Below are 15,664 nucleotides of genomic sequence, written 5' to 3'. Positions count from 1 at the left end.
AAGCCCCCCCACGTTAAGTAATGTTTTAATGTTTGTTTTTATTTCGGAACACCAATTGTTTTCCATTGGAAAATAATCACTGTTCTGAAGTTTCAACGTTGTAAGCTTTCGCTAACATGGGGTCGATTATCTGTCATACGCTCTTATGAGCGTGCGATATAATATAGACATTATATATATATATATATATATATATATATATATATATACACACACACACACACACACACACACATTTATGGATTCACTTTATAATCTCGAAATACTGAAATATCGAATTTCAGTATCTCGAGACTTTAAAGCAGAAAAACCAAAACACTGAAACCCCAAAAGCACGAAATTCAAAATCGTGAACATAAACACACCATACACCACACAACACATACACCTTCCTCCCCACACTACAACAAACAAACAAAACACACACACAAACACAACAATACAAATACACAAACCTACCCTACATATAAGCAGTGGGCATGACCCCCTGCACCCCCCACACCCCTGCTACTATACTAACTCCAAGGTCGCACCAAACTGAAAAAGACAGTAAACTCACCACTAAACACTCTACAGTCCCCTTGCACACACACATCACATACGTACAAATACCAACACTTACACACTCATACTCTTACCTACCTACTCTAACCCACACCTAAAACTTCTGAACACACTCACATACACTCAAATCCCTACCCAAAACCCTTAAAAAATGTATTCACTTACCTTATTCTCCAGCTGTATCCACACACCACAAAATACAGCAGGAACATAGCACATCCCATGTCATGTAGCGCACCAACACAACTGCGGACTCGAAATTTCTGGATTCGCAGTTATGAAGTTTCGCTATTTCAGAAGTTCGGCTTTATAATCTCGAAATACTGAAATTCAATATTTCAGTATTTCGAGATTATAAAGTGAACTTATATATATATATATATATATATATATATATATATATATATGGGTCTACCTGAGATGGTCGACAATTCATTTGATCGACTTTTATTTGGTCGACAATTCATTTGATCGACAGGCAGATTTGCCCCCCTCCCCAATGTTGTGCGACCCTGGAGTTGATATATATATATAAAACTGCTTGTCGATCAAATGAATTGTCGACCAAATAAAAGTCGATCAAATGAACTGTCGACCATGTGAAGTAGACACATATATATATATATATATATATATATATATATATATATATATATATATATATATATATATATATATATATATACATACATATATATATATATATATATATATATATATATATATACACACACACACACATATATATATATATATATATATATATATATACACACACACACACACATATATATATATATATATATATATATATATATATATATATATATACACACACACACACACACACACACACACACACACACACACACACACACACACACACACACACACACACACACACACATATATATATATATATACACCCACACACACACACACACACACACACACACACACACACACACACACACGCGCGCGCGTGTGCGTGTGCGCATGCACGGGGGGGGGGAGAGAGAGAGATACAGAGGCATAAGTATATAGATAGATACCAATATCTTAACACCTTTACTGTAAGAGAAAACATTATTTTTTCTTTTTTATTTCTTTTTGGCCCAATCACAGCTGACCACCCTACTGCACTACTCTATAAAAGAGCTACCACATACCAGACATACACTGGCCATAACTCTTTTTCATGTAAGTTCTCCCTTTCTGGGGTGGGGGCTTATGGCTACTGGACTAGCAGCTACCCTGTAACAGGGCCATTGTAATGCAGATGGATGAAGTTTTACTTAATGAGCCCCACTTCCTGATATGCTGAGTGATGACATACTTGTCGGTGTGCAATGGGTACTGTGAAGGAACCACCCCGCCTACGCTATGACATATCCATAGAGTGCCAAACCTCTGTGAATTTTGGCTAACACCTCTATCACTGATTCGTAGTCTCCACCACAATCTAAGACAGTGTAATGACCCCAATACACCCCCCCAAAAAAAAATAAGAAGCAATCAGGCACCCCCTTCATTCCTCTTTCACCCAACATTAGCTCCTTGTGCCTTGCAGAGCATTATTTTCTGACTGTGTACTACCACTATCACATATTTTTTCCTTCTAAATATTCTTCAGTTAAATAATTTATTCCGTTTAACTTATTATGGAGACCTCCCCCAAAGTCATTTCTTTGTTCTTTAAATAATCTTTGCAATGCACTGCTATAATTATTTACTTGGTTTACATTTGTTTTCATACTATACTTACTTATTCAGCAGATATGCAGAGCTCTCATTTACAACGTTGTGTTTGGCAGTATTGTACTAATCGAGGGCTCTTCACCTACTGCATCGATCCTTTTTGAGCAGGAAATCATAACTCGAGGAATTGGTTAGAGCACACTTCACCTCCACAGGTAAGAGAAATCCACCTGAATGCCAGCATCAGTGGATACTAACACAGGCTTTCATTGGTAAAAGCAAAGAAGGTGAAGCCAATGCTTTTTAAATACAGGCTAGGAGTAATAAGGAAAATCGGAAGGGATGCCTGATGTTACCATTTACCATTACACTGACCACATACTTCTCAGAGACTTACTGTTATATCTGCTCCTGTGGCATACAGAAGTAAAGCTCTGACTATCGCCCAGCCGACCCGAGTTTGATTATTGGCTTGGCTGACTGATGAAGTGGCAGAGATAGGATGGACATGCCCATCCTCGGTGGAAGGATGCTCATTGATATGCTCTCTAAGGGGTCATGATTCAAACAGGGGAGTTTCCTTCAGATCTAAAAACAACGTGTATGGTGGGTGGGGAAAGGGAAGTGTGTTGGTCATAAACCCCCCTACCCACCAGATGGAAGCACAGATGAGCCAAGCCCCCAGGACACCCTCTGTATCCACAACCAGCTCCAGCAAAATGAAGGACTAAGTCGGGGGGGGGGTTAAAGAGTAGCTGGTAGACCTGGAGTGAATGGTGTCTTCTGGGTGCCAGGCCAGTAACAATGAAGTCCAAGGGGAAAAAGAAAAAAAAAAAAAGCTTTACATTTACTTAACTACAACTACTTTTTGTTTATTACACCTTTTTTTTATGCTTCCCCCACCTTCCAAGCATCTGAGCCACCAACACAAGTCCATGCATGGTCTGGCTGACATTCAAGCAGCTATTAGGCGTTTTCTTTTCTCTTTTTTACTAAGCTTCACATTTTCTCCCCATGCATGTGCACTGAAGGGTTGTGCATGTAGTGACAGTCTCTTGCAAATGTCACATTGGGTGACATGGGCCCTTAGGTAACCCTACCCCCTACCACCCCACACACACACTTGAAAGTACACAATACTTGTTCAGCAGGAGCAAATCCAAGAGTTTTGGAACTGTACACCAACATCCAAAACATAATCCCCACTCATCAAGGGATATCTCCCACTCCTTACCCCTACCAGTGCAAGTTTTGGTGGAACATCTTTTTGTCACTGAAAAAATCCTGAAATATCAAGTTTAAGATTTTAGCATACCTTATTATACAAGACAACTAAATTAAATTGGTATATATATATATATATATCATACAGTACCTGGCATACACCTGGCTACACCAGAGAGCATAAGAGGAGTGTGCACTGTAAGGACATGTACCCCAACCCTCCTACCCCAGAACACATGAGGAAGTTCATTATCCCCTCCCCCAGCCTCAGGAACAATAAACCAGCCTAAATGCCACCATAGCGGGCTTTGACCCAGTCTCCCTTTATAAAAATCCTTGACAGTGTTTGAACTTGTACACTTTTCAGTTTCAGATGCTGTTGTATTTGAAACAGATATCTCGGTAATCATGGATGGTGCAGTGGTGTAGCGGTTCACGCTGTCACATCACAGCAAGAGGTTCTCTGGTTCGATTCTCGGCTGGGGTGCCTTCTGTGCAGAGTCTGCATGTCCTCCCTGCTTCTGTGTGGGTTTTCTCCAGATGCTCCAGTTTCCTCTCACATTGCAAAGACATGCAGTAGGTGGACTGGACACTCTAAATTGGCCCTAGGTGTGAGTGTGTGCATGTGATTGTGTGGTGCACCCTCTGAAGAAGGTTGGGCCTTGGGCTAGCAACCCAACCCAGTAAAGCCTGTACCTGCTATGGAAACAACTGCTGGTTGCCCGATGTGCTGTATGCACTGAAGCATCCAGGATCTCAATAATCATGGAAACAATTGCTGGTTGCCCGATGTGCTGTATGCACGGGAGTGTATCCAGGAGCTCAGTAATCATAGCCACCCAGTGATCCTGAAACTGTATGCAGAACTGTCTATTCCTGGCCCTATAACCTCTTACTTGTTAGTGGGCAAGAAGGGACTTCTCACACCTGCAGAAAATGAAGGTTATAGGGTTGGACTCAAGGGTCTTTCTTCAACCAGGGAAAGCAGTGAATCAGATACCTTTTTGGTGAAGCTGCACATCTTTTCTGAAGTTATTTTCTCTGTTTCTTCAAGAAGTAGTAACCTCAGAGTTAGGAGCATGTAGGAAGGAATATCTTTACATAACCATTGAGAAGGAAGGGTCTGCTCCCAGTCAAAAAAAAAAACTTTTGAAAATATGTAAAGCAGTACTCTCATTAAGGTATACAGATTTCAGTGTTCCTCTTGTGAGGAAGATTTAGTGACTTTTAATGTAATATAAGATACTGTATCTGTACTAAACAGAAGGCTCAGTGTAAATGAGAGTTTGTTTTGGAGAAGCTGTACTCAGTCTATGGATTTTGGAGGTGGTGACTTGTTTCTTGAAGAGGTTTCAACAATGCAGGATGATACTGCTGGGGTCATTCTTCAGACCCAGTGAGGGCAATGATCAACCCATGTGGAAAATTTTTAGGGGGGGGGCCTGAAAATATTGAAAGAAAAGGAGTGCTGATGGTTTGTGGGTAATTTTAATGTGGCCCTGGATCACCACTGGACTAGCATCCAGTAGGTAGGCATATACTTCCTTAGGTTACTGAAATGCCTAAAATATATATACAAGAATATTGCCTTGTGGATGCTTAGAGGACATAGGACTACACTTAATCAGTTCATTCTCAGGGTATAGTGAGCAGGATAGATGTTTACTATTTTATTAGAGCTAGTATATTTAGGCAAGTACATTTATTGATGATCGTGCCAATGGTATTCTCCACCCACTCATTGTCACAGTTGGGGTTACGTACTTTTTCACCACAGGAAATTGGACCAGCTAGTTCTTATGAATAAAGAGGTGTGTTAATTACTCATGAACAGGTGAAAGGGGTTTTGGTAGGGCTATGTAAAAGATGTTCGGCACATTATACAGAAATGAATTTTTTACACAGTTGTAACTCGGTATGTGCAATCCCAAAGGCATGGGAAGATGAAAGACAAATGAAAGGATATGATGAAGAATAAGGAAGATCCGATTAAAAGAATGCAAAGGGTGTTTTTCAGAGGCCAATGCAAAGACTATACACTGGAGCTCAGAATCTGTGAGTTGAAAAGAAGGAACAAAGCTGAGGGATTCTCTTTTTTTCAGGATAGAATGGAAAGGTGGTCAATCTCAATAATCCAGGGGTATACCATAGCCCAAGCTTTTAGTACTGATACATATAGAAAGGAGAAGGGAACTACATATTAAAAGCAACAGAACCACTTTAGCATTTTTATGGAACAGCTATAGATTCCACTATGGAAACTCTTCCATGCGGTTGTACAGTGGCGCCAGCTACCACAATCAGTGGCCACGACAGTTATTATGGTTTTCCCAAAGTAGGCAAGGACTGTTTAGATCCACCTAACTACAGGCTATTTTCCTTTATCCAAAGCAAAGTTATAATACTGGCCAAAATTTTAGCCAACAGGCTAGAATCTATACTCCCATATTTGGCGAGTCCCATGCAGCAACGCTTCATGGGGGACAGACATTTAATAGCTGTGAACCAATGTCATGCAGGCCTGCAAGGATATTAACACACCAGTGGCTTTCCATATTTTCAAGCACAGATTTATTTGGAAAGCATTATAAACATATAAGATTACAGGTTACTTCATGTCAATGTGTCATGTACTGCTTACAAACGTAGTGTCTACAAATGGCACATGTATTATTTGATATTTTGAAGGGTAACTGTCAGGAATGCCAATTCTCCCCTCTACTTTTTGTCCTTTCTACTGAGCTGCTGATCAACAAAAATTAAAGGAGATGCACACAGGCAACATTTAAATTGTTCTTGTTTATTCCCAAATCATCATGGTTCATAAACAAGGGGGAGATCAGGGTCAGAATCCTGGTATATGTGTCTTTGACAGATTTGGTGGTCACTCAAGGCTTAAAGCAAATTAATGAAAATCTTTACTCTCTCCACTGAGTAATAGGAGGTAGCATGTCTTAAGGCTTCAGGAAGTGGGGGAAGGGGATTAAACAGATCACTTATACAGGAATACAACTTAGATATAACATATATCAAGCTGCTAGAACACCGTCTTTAAACCTTTCCTATGGAGCTGAAGGGCTCAACCAAAAGTAGAAAAATTTAAGACTCCCTTGTTGCCTTCCTGAATTTATATTCATTGTGAGACACCTACCCCATGTTCTACATAACATTCCCATCCCAAACGCAAAAGATGTTTATGGAGTTCAAATGGGAAATTAAATCTCCTGAAGCACTAGAAGCACCCAAGGGGAATACTAGTCTCTTTGGTATCCCAGGCTTGGCCGGCACTTCCACATTTTCAGATGTACGCATTTGCAGCCCCACTGGCTCAATCACCACAGGGATTCCTGGTTGTCTAGTGGTTAGAATTTGGCGCTCTCACCACTACGGCTTGGGTTCAGTTCCCAGTCAGGGAATTTGAGTTGATTTTTGGGTTGGGGATTGGCATAATGGTTAAGCGGTTTACTTCACAAACAAGACGTACAGGGTTTGACTGTCACCAAGGGAAATTGGCTAGGCTTAAAATAGCTCACAAGGGCACCTCGCTTAGTATGTACCTATGAACAGGCAACTGCATTACCAGCTCTAATGTAGCTTGTACCCGAACTGGATAACGTGTACATTGCACTTGTGAATTGGAGGAAAGATGGTATAGGAAAGGTCTGGGAGCCCGAAATACAAGAAGGTAAGATCTGGAGTCAGTTTACTGGGAAGGCACAGCTAGGGTGTCTGGACGGAATTTGGGCGAAGTAGGAATACTGGACTGAAAGCAGTGAATACTCAGAAGGTTTATTTACTGGTAAGATCTCATATCTATGGACCATGGGGGATTTCTGCTACAAGAGAAATGCAGCCTCCAAAGCTTCAGATAATGAGCTCCACTTTTGACAATACTTTCAGCTTAGATCTCTAGAGTACCCTCAGAAGTGCTTGCTAAGGGTGGGGCATAGGGGACAGCCACCACAGGTGCAAAGAGTCATGAGGCAAGATTGGCAGTACCAGCATTCAGGTTCTGAATGCAGACGCTGCATTTTCAGTCTGATCTGAAGCTCTTTAGTGTACCATATGTGGTACGGGTGACACAGGCAGCATTCTTGGTCAGGGGGTGAAGCTCTCAATACACTGTGTGGGGCTGCATTCTTGGTAAGGGCTGAAGGTCTCAGTTCACTGTGTGGGGCTGCATTCTTGGTCAGAGCTGAAGGTCTCAGTACACTGTGTGTGGTGATAAGCTGTATGTTGCAAGCCGCATGCTACATTTGTAGCAAATAATTTGCAACAGTTTAAAAGTTTAAAGGAGAAGGACTGTTTTTGGGGTCCTCAAGTATTTTTTTAAGGAGGTAATGCGACAGGACACTATGGTAAGTCTGCCACTGGAGCAGAGTAAGATGCTTCAGGACTTTGTAATAGTAAGAACATATCCGAGACATCTACAGTAAATAACTTACAGATATTTTGTTGTGTGTGACTTTAGTTAACTGTGATAGCCAAAGAAGGCTCAGGGAATAGTTACCTGAGAGAAGATTTCCTTGGCCCAGTTGTCTTGAACAGTCTGTGCCTGGAAACATTTCCAGAATGTCTTCAGAAACTGCAAGCTGCTGCACATGTGGCTTTTCACTCCAGAGGCCCCTTAAAGGAAAAGTCACAGACAGTCCTATAAAGGAAGCATAGCCCACACTCTTTATACCCTACATCTGAATACTCCCATTCTAATTGCTGTACACTAAACATCACGCCTGAGTGCGCCACATGTATCTTTCCACAAACTCTCTCTCTCTCTCTCTCTCTCTCTCTCTCTCCCTTCCCTTACCACTCCATTTTGCATATATACTTGTGAATTCTCCCGGGTCTATATCACATACTCGAAAGATGAAAAGAGTGAACACTCCTATCGAACAGTGAAAGCTGAAACCGCTAAATATCGAAGACACGGAACAGCAATTTTTTTCCCAGGGAAAAAATCACTAGGCCGTTTTTAGGACTTTGCCATTTGCTCCACTGTGGTGCGATCTCGGAGTTGATATATTTACGTGGGGTGTGTGGGGGCAAAGCCTCCCACTTTATTTTGTGTTTGAATTTGGGTTTTTTGGTTTGTTTTTTTTTCCGGAACAGTGAATTTTTTTCCCTGGAAAAAAAAATCGCTGTTCCGTGTCTTCAATATTTAGTGCTTTTGGCTTTCAGCGTTTGATAAAAGAGCGTTCACTCTTTTTATCTTTCGATTTTGTATTATAGACCCAACCCCCCCAACCCCCCATATGCTGCATTTTAGAATCTTAACTAATAAAAATCTGTTAACGTTTGATTAATAGGCCATTATGTACTTGCCTTTTTGGGCATTTTGCAGTTTGTTAAATGATGCTTTGATTTTTTTCTTACCTTTAGATTTCTAATAATAAAATAGAAACCTTCTGCATGGTATACCTTTACAGACAGCAAGCTTGTAGGACAGTGTCTGCAAATGTCTAGGTTTGTAAAATCCAGGAAGCATTTACATTTCTTTCTCATCAAAAAGACTGTGTGCAGTTCAGGCTAGAAAATGTGATTATATTTCAGTTCCCAGAGTTCTAATGGAGCCTTAGACTGAAAATGTGCTTATGATCAGCACCAATCAATAAGCTGTGTCATGAACCTAATTAAATTGTATTTACTTATTTTGTTAAATAAAAGCGAGGGAAGCAGATAAAAACTTTGCAAGAATCTGCTAAAGGCTGACACCTTACTAACATGTTTATGCTGAACAATTACTAGATAGATAAACAAAGGAAATGCAGTTTGAGATTCTGGAAATAGCTGCCGCTAAGATTTTTTTGAACAGAAGAGCTGGTGAGCCATAGAAGGAAGCAGTATGGAGAAACATTTGGCAAAACTGCAAGACCTATGTATACAAGATCTTTACAATAAATAAGCCCTCTGGGTATCCATTGCTTCCAAGAATTATGTAACATCAAGTAGAACTCTGCTTTCAGATATCATACTAACTAGTATAATAACAGACTGGTAGAAGGACTTAGGATATGCAGAAGGGCATACAAACAGTGCTGCGATAGTTATGGGTCTAATAATTAAAATGATGTCATACAGTCAAAGTTATGGGTCTAATAATTAAAATGATGTCATACAGTCAAAGTTATGGGTCTAATAATTAAAATGATGTCATACAGTCAAAGTTATCGGTCTAATAATTAAAATGATGTCATACAGTCAAAGTTATGGGTCTAATAATTAAAATGATGTCATACAGTCAAAATTATGGGTCTAATAATTAAAATGATGTCATACAGTCAAAATTATGCAAGAAAAAAAATATACCACAGGTTGCCACGAGTGAGTGAAGGGGATGAGACTTAGTATTATGTAGGATGTACAAGCTCTAAAACATATCTCTAATCTAGATCTTAATATAAATAACACAATACAGCAACACCTACTGACATGTAATAGATTCCAGAATGCATCTGAAGATCTATTAAACCAAAAATGGAGACAGCTCTTTTCTTGTATATAACTCATTGAAACACTGTCCGAAATACTGCCGCTATTTGTGTAGCTTTCACCTTTATAAGGGGAAAGATGTATCAAAACCAATATGGAAGCAAGAAACAAAACAAATTTAAACTGTGAAGATCTCCAAGAAAGTATGTCAAAATCCTAAAAATAAATTAAGAAACCAGAAGGGGAAATAAGAATAATCTTAAAGGATGATTTAAGGTAAACCATGGGAAATTATAAACACAAATCATCCAGTCATGAATGGGAAACTTTTTACCAAGTTTGTTATTTTGATCCCCTCCACATATGAAGAAAGAAGACAACTTGGAAGTAACAAGAAGAGATATCTGTTTACAGACAAGCTACACAGACCTTGCTACACTGTCCTCATGTTAGCTGTTGACACAGTGCAGAGAATGAAGCAGCCCTCAAGCAGAACTTAAGCAAGTCCGTTCAATTACACTAACACAACCAAAGAGGAAACCTGGAACACAAGATGAAAAAATATGAAGAAATGGTTCTGTTGTATGTGACAATGAACTACAGAAAGTTTTGGTCTCTTGGAACACATCTGTTTTTTTTTCTGTACATGAAAAATGGAGATACATACACCAAGGTTGCAGGTTCTAGTCCCATGCTAGGATGGAGATCATACACATAAAAGTGGCACCACAATGCAGCGCTAAGAGTCCACTACACATTCCATTGTATTCTGTCTTTTAAATGACATGCTACACAAATGCTTTGCAATCTCAGAGCAGGTGCTATCTTAAGGTTCCTAATAAACATGTTAATGGTAATTCTGCTCTGTCTGATACTGAAGCGCAAGTAACAGAATTCATGGCATATCATGCAGAAGCAGAGCACTTTCCACATATCTTGGCCGATACAACATCTGCCTTTGTTTCAACATGGGTATAGAAATCAAAAATGTTACCATCTGCCCAGTCAGGAGTACAGCTGAGGTATTGTATGTACGATGAAAGAAATTAAATTACCACTGAATTTGTATTTGCCTTCCCACATAATGCCATAACTCAAGGCATGGGTTAATTTAAATTGGACAACTTCTACGTAGTATTGCCAATTGCCTGCCAACATACCAAGTAAAGTGTTTTTAACCTTTCTGCATAAATTACCTTTGAGATATTAGTTCATTAAAGACACTGAAAAAGAGACGGTTACACAGACAAAATTAACAACCATCGAGATTAGATGGAACAGAGCACAACAGCATTCACTTTTGTGAAAACAAATATCATGCAGAGTGACTACAGAAAACAACTAACTGTATCAAGACTTACAAACAGAAATATAACAAATGCCCTATCGAATTATAGTACAATAGCCATTTTAACTACGTCAGAGAAGTATTGCAGAATTCTGGAGCTTGCATATCTCAATCTGTTTCGCTGTGCAGCAACAGTCATAGTGTGGCACAGCAGCTAGTCAGGTTTTCCAGTTATATAAACATATGTGCCTTGCCTGAAGAATGTAAATGGAGATGGACCCAAAAATGTCTAAAGAAGTTCCTAACCTGCCACAGCCCAGGGCAGATTATTTTTACATTTTTGTCTAGAACTCTAAGCTTACACTAAATTTTGTCGTTACAATTTAAGACAGAGGCAGGTTTCCCAAAGCCTAACTGAAAATGTGGGCACAGCGACTGGTTAGGTACACAGTCAAGATAGAGCCACTACATTATGTATTTTATTGAGGGTCAGGAAAGGTATTAGGAAGGCTGTAACTTACATGCAGTATAGCTGAATTGCTGACCCCAGTTGTTTGGGTAGACCCCATTCCAAATCTTTCATCACCACGGCATGAATCACAATAGAAACAATTTTCTTTCACACATCAGAATTAAATACAGTTATACCTACTGAAATCTAGACAATGACATCAGTAAAAGTAACCATAAGCGTGCTGCCCTTAAAACTGTACTCGTCTACTTGTTTTACAAGGTCCAGATACGTGTTTACTTCTTCTGTTGTCCTTTTAGTGGAAAGTACCTAGGTTTTAAGCATGAAAATGCAAGCAGCATTGTTCCTGCTGCCTGACCCAAATCATTAAGTGCAGGACAAATGCTATGCATCAGCCGTCAGTATAACAAAGGATGAGGCAATCTCTGCTGCTCTGTTTCTGTGTATCTAATCATGTAATGTTAATTGTTCAAAGACTGTTTAAAGACGTACACACACTGTTGCAGGACAAACGAGCCCAGTACTAATGTCCCAGACCCAGCCTTGCACCCACCACTACCAGGACAATCACACGACCAGCCTGCCATCGCTCACAAAGCTGATTGCACCTCAAAGAAATATTTTCCATCAGACACATCTCTCTGCCTGGTATTACGCTGTCTCCCTTCTGCACTACCGCTAGCACAAAGGTGATGGTCATCTAACTCATTTAACTTCCCCTCTTGTAAACCTTAAAACAGAGAAATAAGCGCCCCGTGCATTTCTTCTTTACAAACACGAGCCTTGCATGCAAACACAATCATATTTGCAGAAAGTGCAGCAGTGCAGTGCAGGCATATTTAATACCTGCCATCAAATCCAAGATCATACGCATAGTAACAGAGAGCGGCACTGACCTTTAAAGAGAAAATCGTACTCGTCATCCCGGGTCACCATCTTTCTCCGCCTGCTGCCTTTTTTAAATCTCTTTTTGATGCTATCTAAAAATATTTCATTGAACACCCCCCACCAGTGTGTTGTAGCTGGGCTGGACTGCCAGTGACACAATGAAGTGCTGTTTCAGCTGACAGCAGCGCTCACTGCAGAAAAGGGGCGTTCCGGCAAACTGCAGGGGGCGGGGCTCCGTTTAAAGGCGCAGGACACACTAAGATTCAAGAATCCTAGTAAATGTTTTAAATGTGAACGAACTCTGGTGGGCGGGTTTATAGCCTGTCGTCTTTTACGAGTTATACAGTTGTAAATTAGTTATACTTTTACATAAATTGCCATCACTCAAAGCAAACAGCAAACCGTATAGGCAATGCTCTACAGAATTACTGCTTTCTACCCTTTCCAGCCTTATAAAGATCCACAAGATGCAAAAATGCCTGTATTTAGGTAAGTAAGTGACTTGCTCCAGTATGAGCACTGGTCAAGTAGGAAAGCTCTGGGAATCGAACTCAGTTCAACACGATGTAACTGAAGCTCTTTATTTTAGTCCCATGAAGCTGTACTGATAACATTATAATTATACGCGCTGTAATTTATGGATTTCCTCTGTCTTGTGCCTTTCGGCTTTTCCCGGTTAAGGGTCGCCACAGCGGAACTCCGGTCCGCTAATGATTGCAAGTTGATTTTTACGTACCGGCTTGCCAGGCCTGATGCACAACCTTCAACGAAGGTACGCCCATTCACGCATATCTCCACGCAGAAGACGCCCTAGCTGAGAATCGAACCGGACAGCGTCTTACTGTGAGGCGACTATGCATAGAAAATGATATTGCCATAATTAGTTGCTCTTTAAGTCTTATCTGCCTGTTGTGTTCCAGTAAATACCATGCCATCCATATTCCAGTACACTAGTCATTAATAGTAAGTCCTGGCATGAGTAAAAATGGTTAAGCAGTTTAGCTCCACAACACAACTGCTGCTGTAACAATGTGATGTAATGCATATGCAGAGTAACAATGATTCCCCATGATATAAAAAAATGAAACCTAACAATTACCAATCATTAACATGTACCACCAGTTTTGATGGAAGCTCAACAAAACCTGTACAGTTCATTTTCAGTGGGTTCTATGAAGTAGTCAACAATTGTGTAAGGCATTTTACACTTCAGAGGATAGTGTTATTTTTTATCTTTGACAAGTCAATTAACCACTATTTCTATGGGGCAATTTGAACCATGGCAGCATATTTCAAGAAATTCATATCAGGCTGGTCTTGCATACTGCTGTTTACATCATCTCAGTTTTTCTGGACAACATTCCACTAAATGATGAATTTTCATTAAGTATGTACTTCAAACGTTATTCTCTTAGCCGGCCTTAGGCATAGGCCAACTAGGCGGCTGCCTAGGGTGCCGCCCTAGCAGTGAGCTTTTCCAGTAAACTGTATGGTGTAAATAGACCAGGATGGGGGCACCAGGTTGTGTTGGGAGGCGCTGTGGAGCCCTTTTGCCTAGGGCACCACTTGACCTAAGGCCGACCCTGGTTATTCTAGTTAAAAGATTTTCTTTCATAGGTGATCCAGTTTATAGCTGGTCATTGTACCCTGTGAATCCCAGTAGTGAACACAGTCCTATTTGTAAACAACACAACCAACTAGTACTCGTGAACACAAAAAGACAGCGAAACTTGCAGATGTTCTCCTTTTCCAAAACTTTATTCCGTAAGCTCTTTCGTAAGGACTAGTATCCAAACTTCCTCAGACAAAGTTACACAAGCAGTCAATGACTTATATACTTATACAATTAATAAATAAAACAATAAAACAATTATATAAAAAAACAATTGAATAATTAAATAAACAACTCAATTCCTTTCCTTCTATGGAAAACTATTTACTTTGTATTTCCATATATAATTCATGATTTTATTACTAAATATTGTATTTAGTAATAAAATCATGAATTATATATGGAAATACAAAGTAAATAGTTTTCCATAGAAGGAAAGGAATTGAGTTGTTTATTTAATTATTCAATTGTTTTTTATATAATTGTTTTATTTATTAATTGTATAAGTATATAAGTCATTGACTGTTTGTGTAACTTTGTCTGAGGAAGTTTGGATACTAGTCCTTACGAAAGCGCTTACGGAATAAAATTTTGGAAAAGGAGAACATCTGCAAGTTTCGCTGTCGTTTTGTGTTCACAGTCCTATTTGTCTTACTCCCAACATGTGCCTGCAGCCCCTTCCCAATGTCACTGATGTCACCTTATGATAAACACACAATGTCATGAATCATGGTTGTGGTATGGTTCTTTAAAGCTTGACTGGGGATTCAATAACTACTCCTAGCTTGCATTCATCTACAAATTTAGCCAGAGGCCTTTGTTACTGGCTTTTACATCAGAGGACTAGATGCCAAACAGGAGAGGTCCTAGCACCAAACCCTGGGTGATTCCTCTAGTCTCTTTTTGGAGTTAGCTCCCCCCCTATTTTGATCTTCTGCATCCTATTTGTAAGCCAGTTGGTAATCCAGTGAGTGATGTAGGGTTTATTCTCAGTTTATTTACCTTTTCTACTATACGTGAGTGGGGGATTATGTCAAAAGCTTTGACAAAGTGAAGGTATATGGTGTGCATTATTATACCTTCATCCATTGCTTTGGTGATATTTTCAAAGAAATCTACCAGGCTGAATAAGAATCATGACCTGCCCTTGACAAATCCAAACTGAGACGAGTCCAGTGTTTGGAGGTTCCCTATGTCCTTATTAATTAGTTCCATGATAAGTTTTTCATGGCTTTGCATATGAGGCTGGGCAGACATATGGGTGTGCCTGAGTATGTACAAGGCTTCTGTTATTAAGGGAAATGACTATAGCTGTTCTCGGTTTGCTTGGTACAAAACCTGTATGGAGGCTGATGTTGAACAGTGTTGTTAGTTGGTAGCTAAATTATGCCTCATGCTATTTAAAATGCATCCAGTGATATTTGTCAGGATCCATCAATGTAGTGTTTTTAGCTTTTGATAGCGTTTTTAGGACTTGTTCTTCTGTGAT

The 15,664-nt window shown here is 39.8% G+C and overlaps 1 protein-coding gene across 2 annotated transcripts in view; it reads right to left on the bottom strand.

Annotated features, from left to right (window-relative positions):
• The window catches only part of RAB11B (RAB11B, member RAS oncogene family), a 715,258-nt gene extending 702,489 nt beyond the window's left edge, over positions 1–12,769 (bottom strand). The window contains exon 1 of one of the 2 annotated variants that reach the window (XM_044090673.1): positions 12,572–12,769. In XM_044090673.1, coding sequence (XP_043946608.1) covers positions 12,572–12,611 — 40 coding nt within the window. In that variant the 5' untranslated portion in view covers positions 12,612–12,769. Of the gene's footprint in view, positions 1–11,855; positions 11,992–12,571 lie in introns of those variants that run through there. The other variant, XM_044090675.1, reaches the window with a different exon arrangement.
• Between the last annotated feature and the right edge of the window lie 2,895 nt (positions 12,770–15,664).

The sequence above is a fragment of the Protopterus annectens genome, chromosome 13.part0 (genome assembly GCF_019279795.1).
Source record: "Protopterus annectens isolate FY-2018-M chromosome 13.part0, PAN1.0, whole genome shotgun sequence".
NCBI classification, from domain to species: domain Eukaryota; kingdom Metazoa; phylum Chordata; order Ceratodontiformes; family Protopteridae; genus Protopterus; species Protopterus annectens.
The sequence above is the reverse complement of the archived record's forward strand: the minus strand, read 5'-3'. Positions and strand labels throughout refer to the sequence as shown.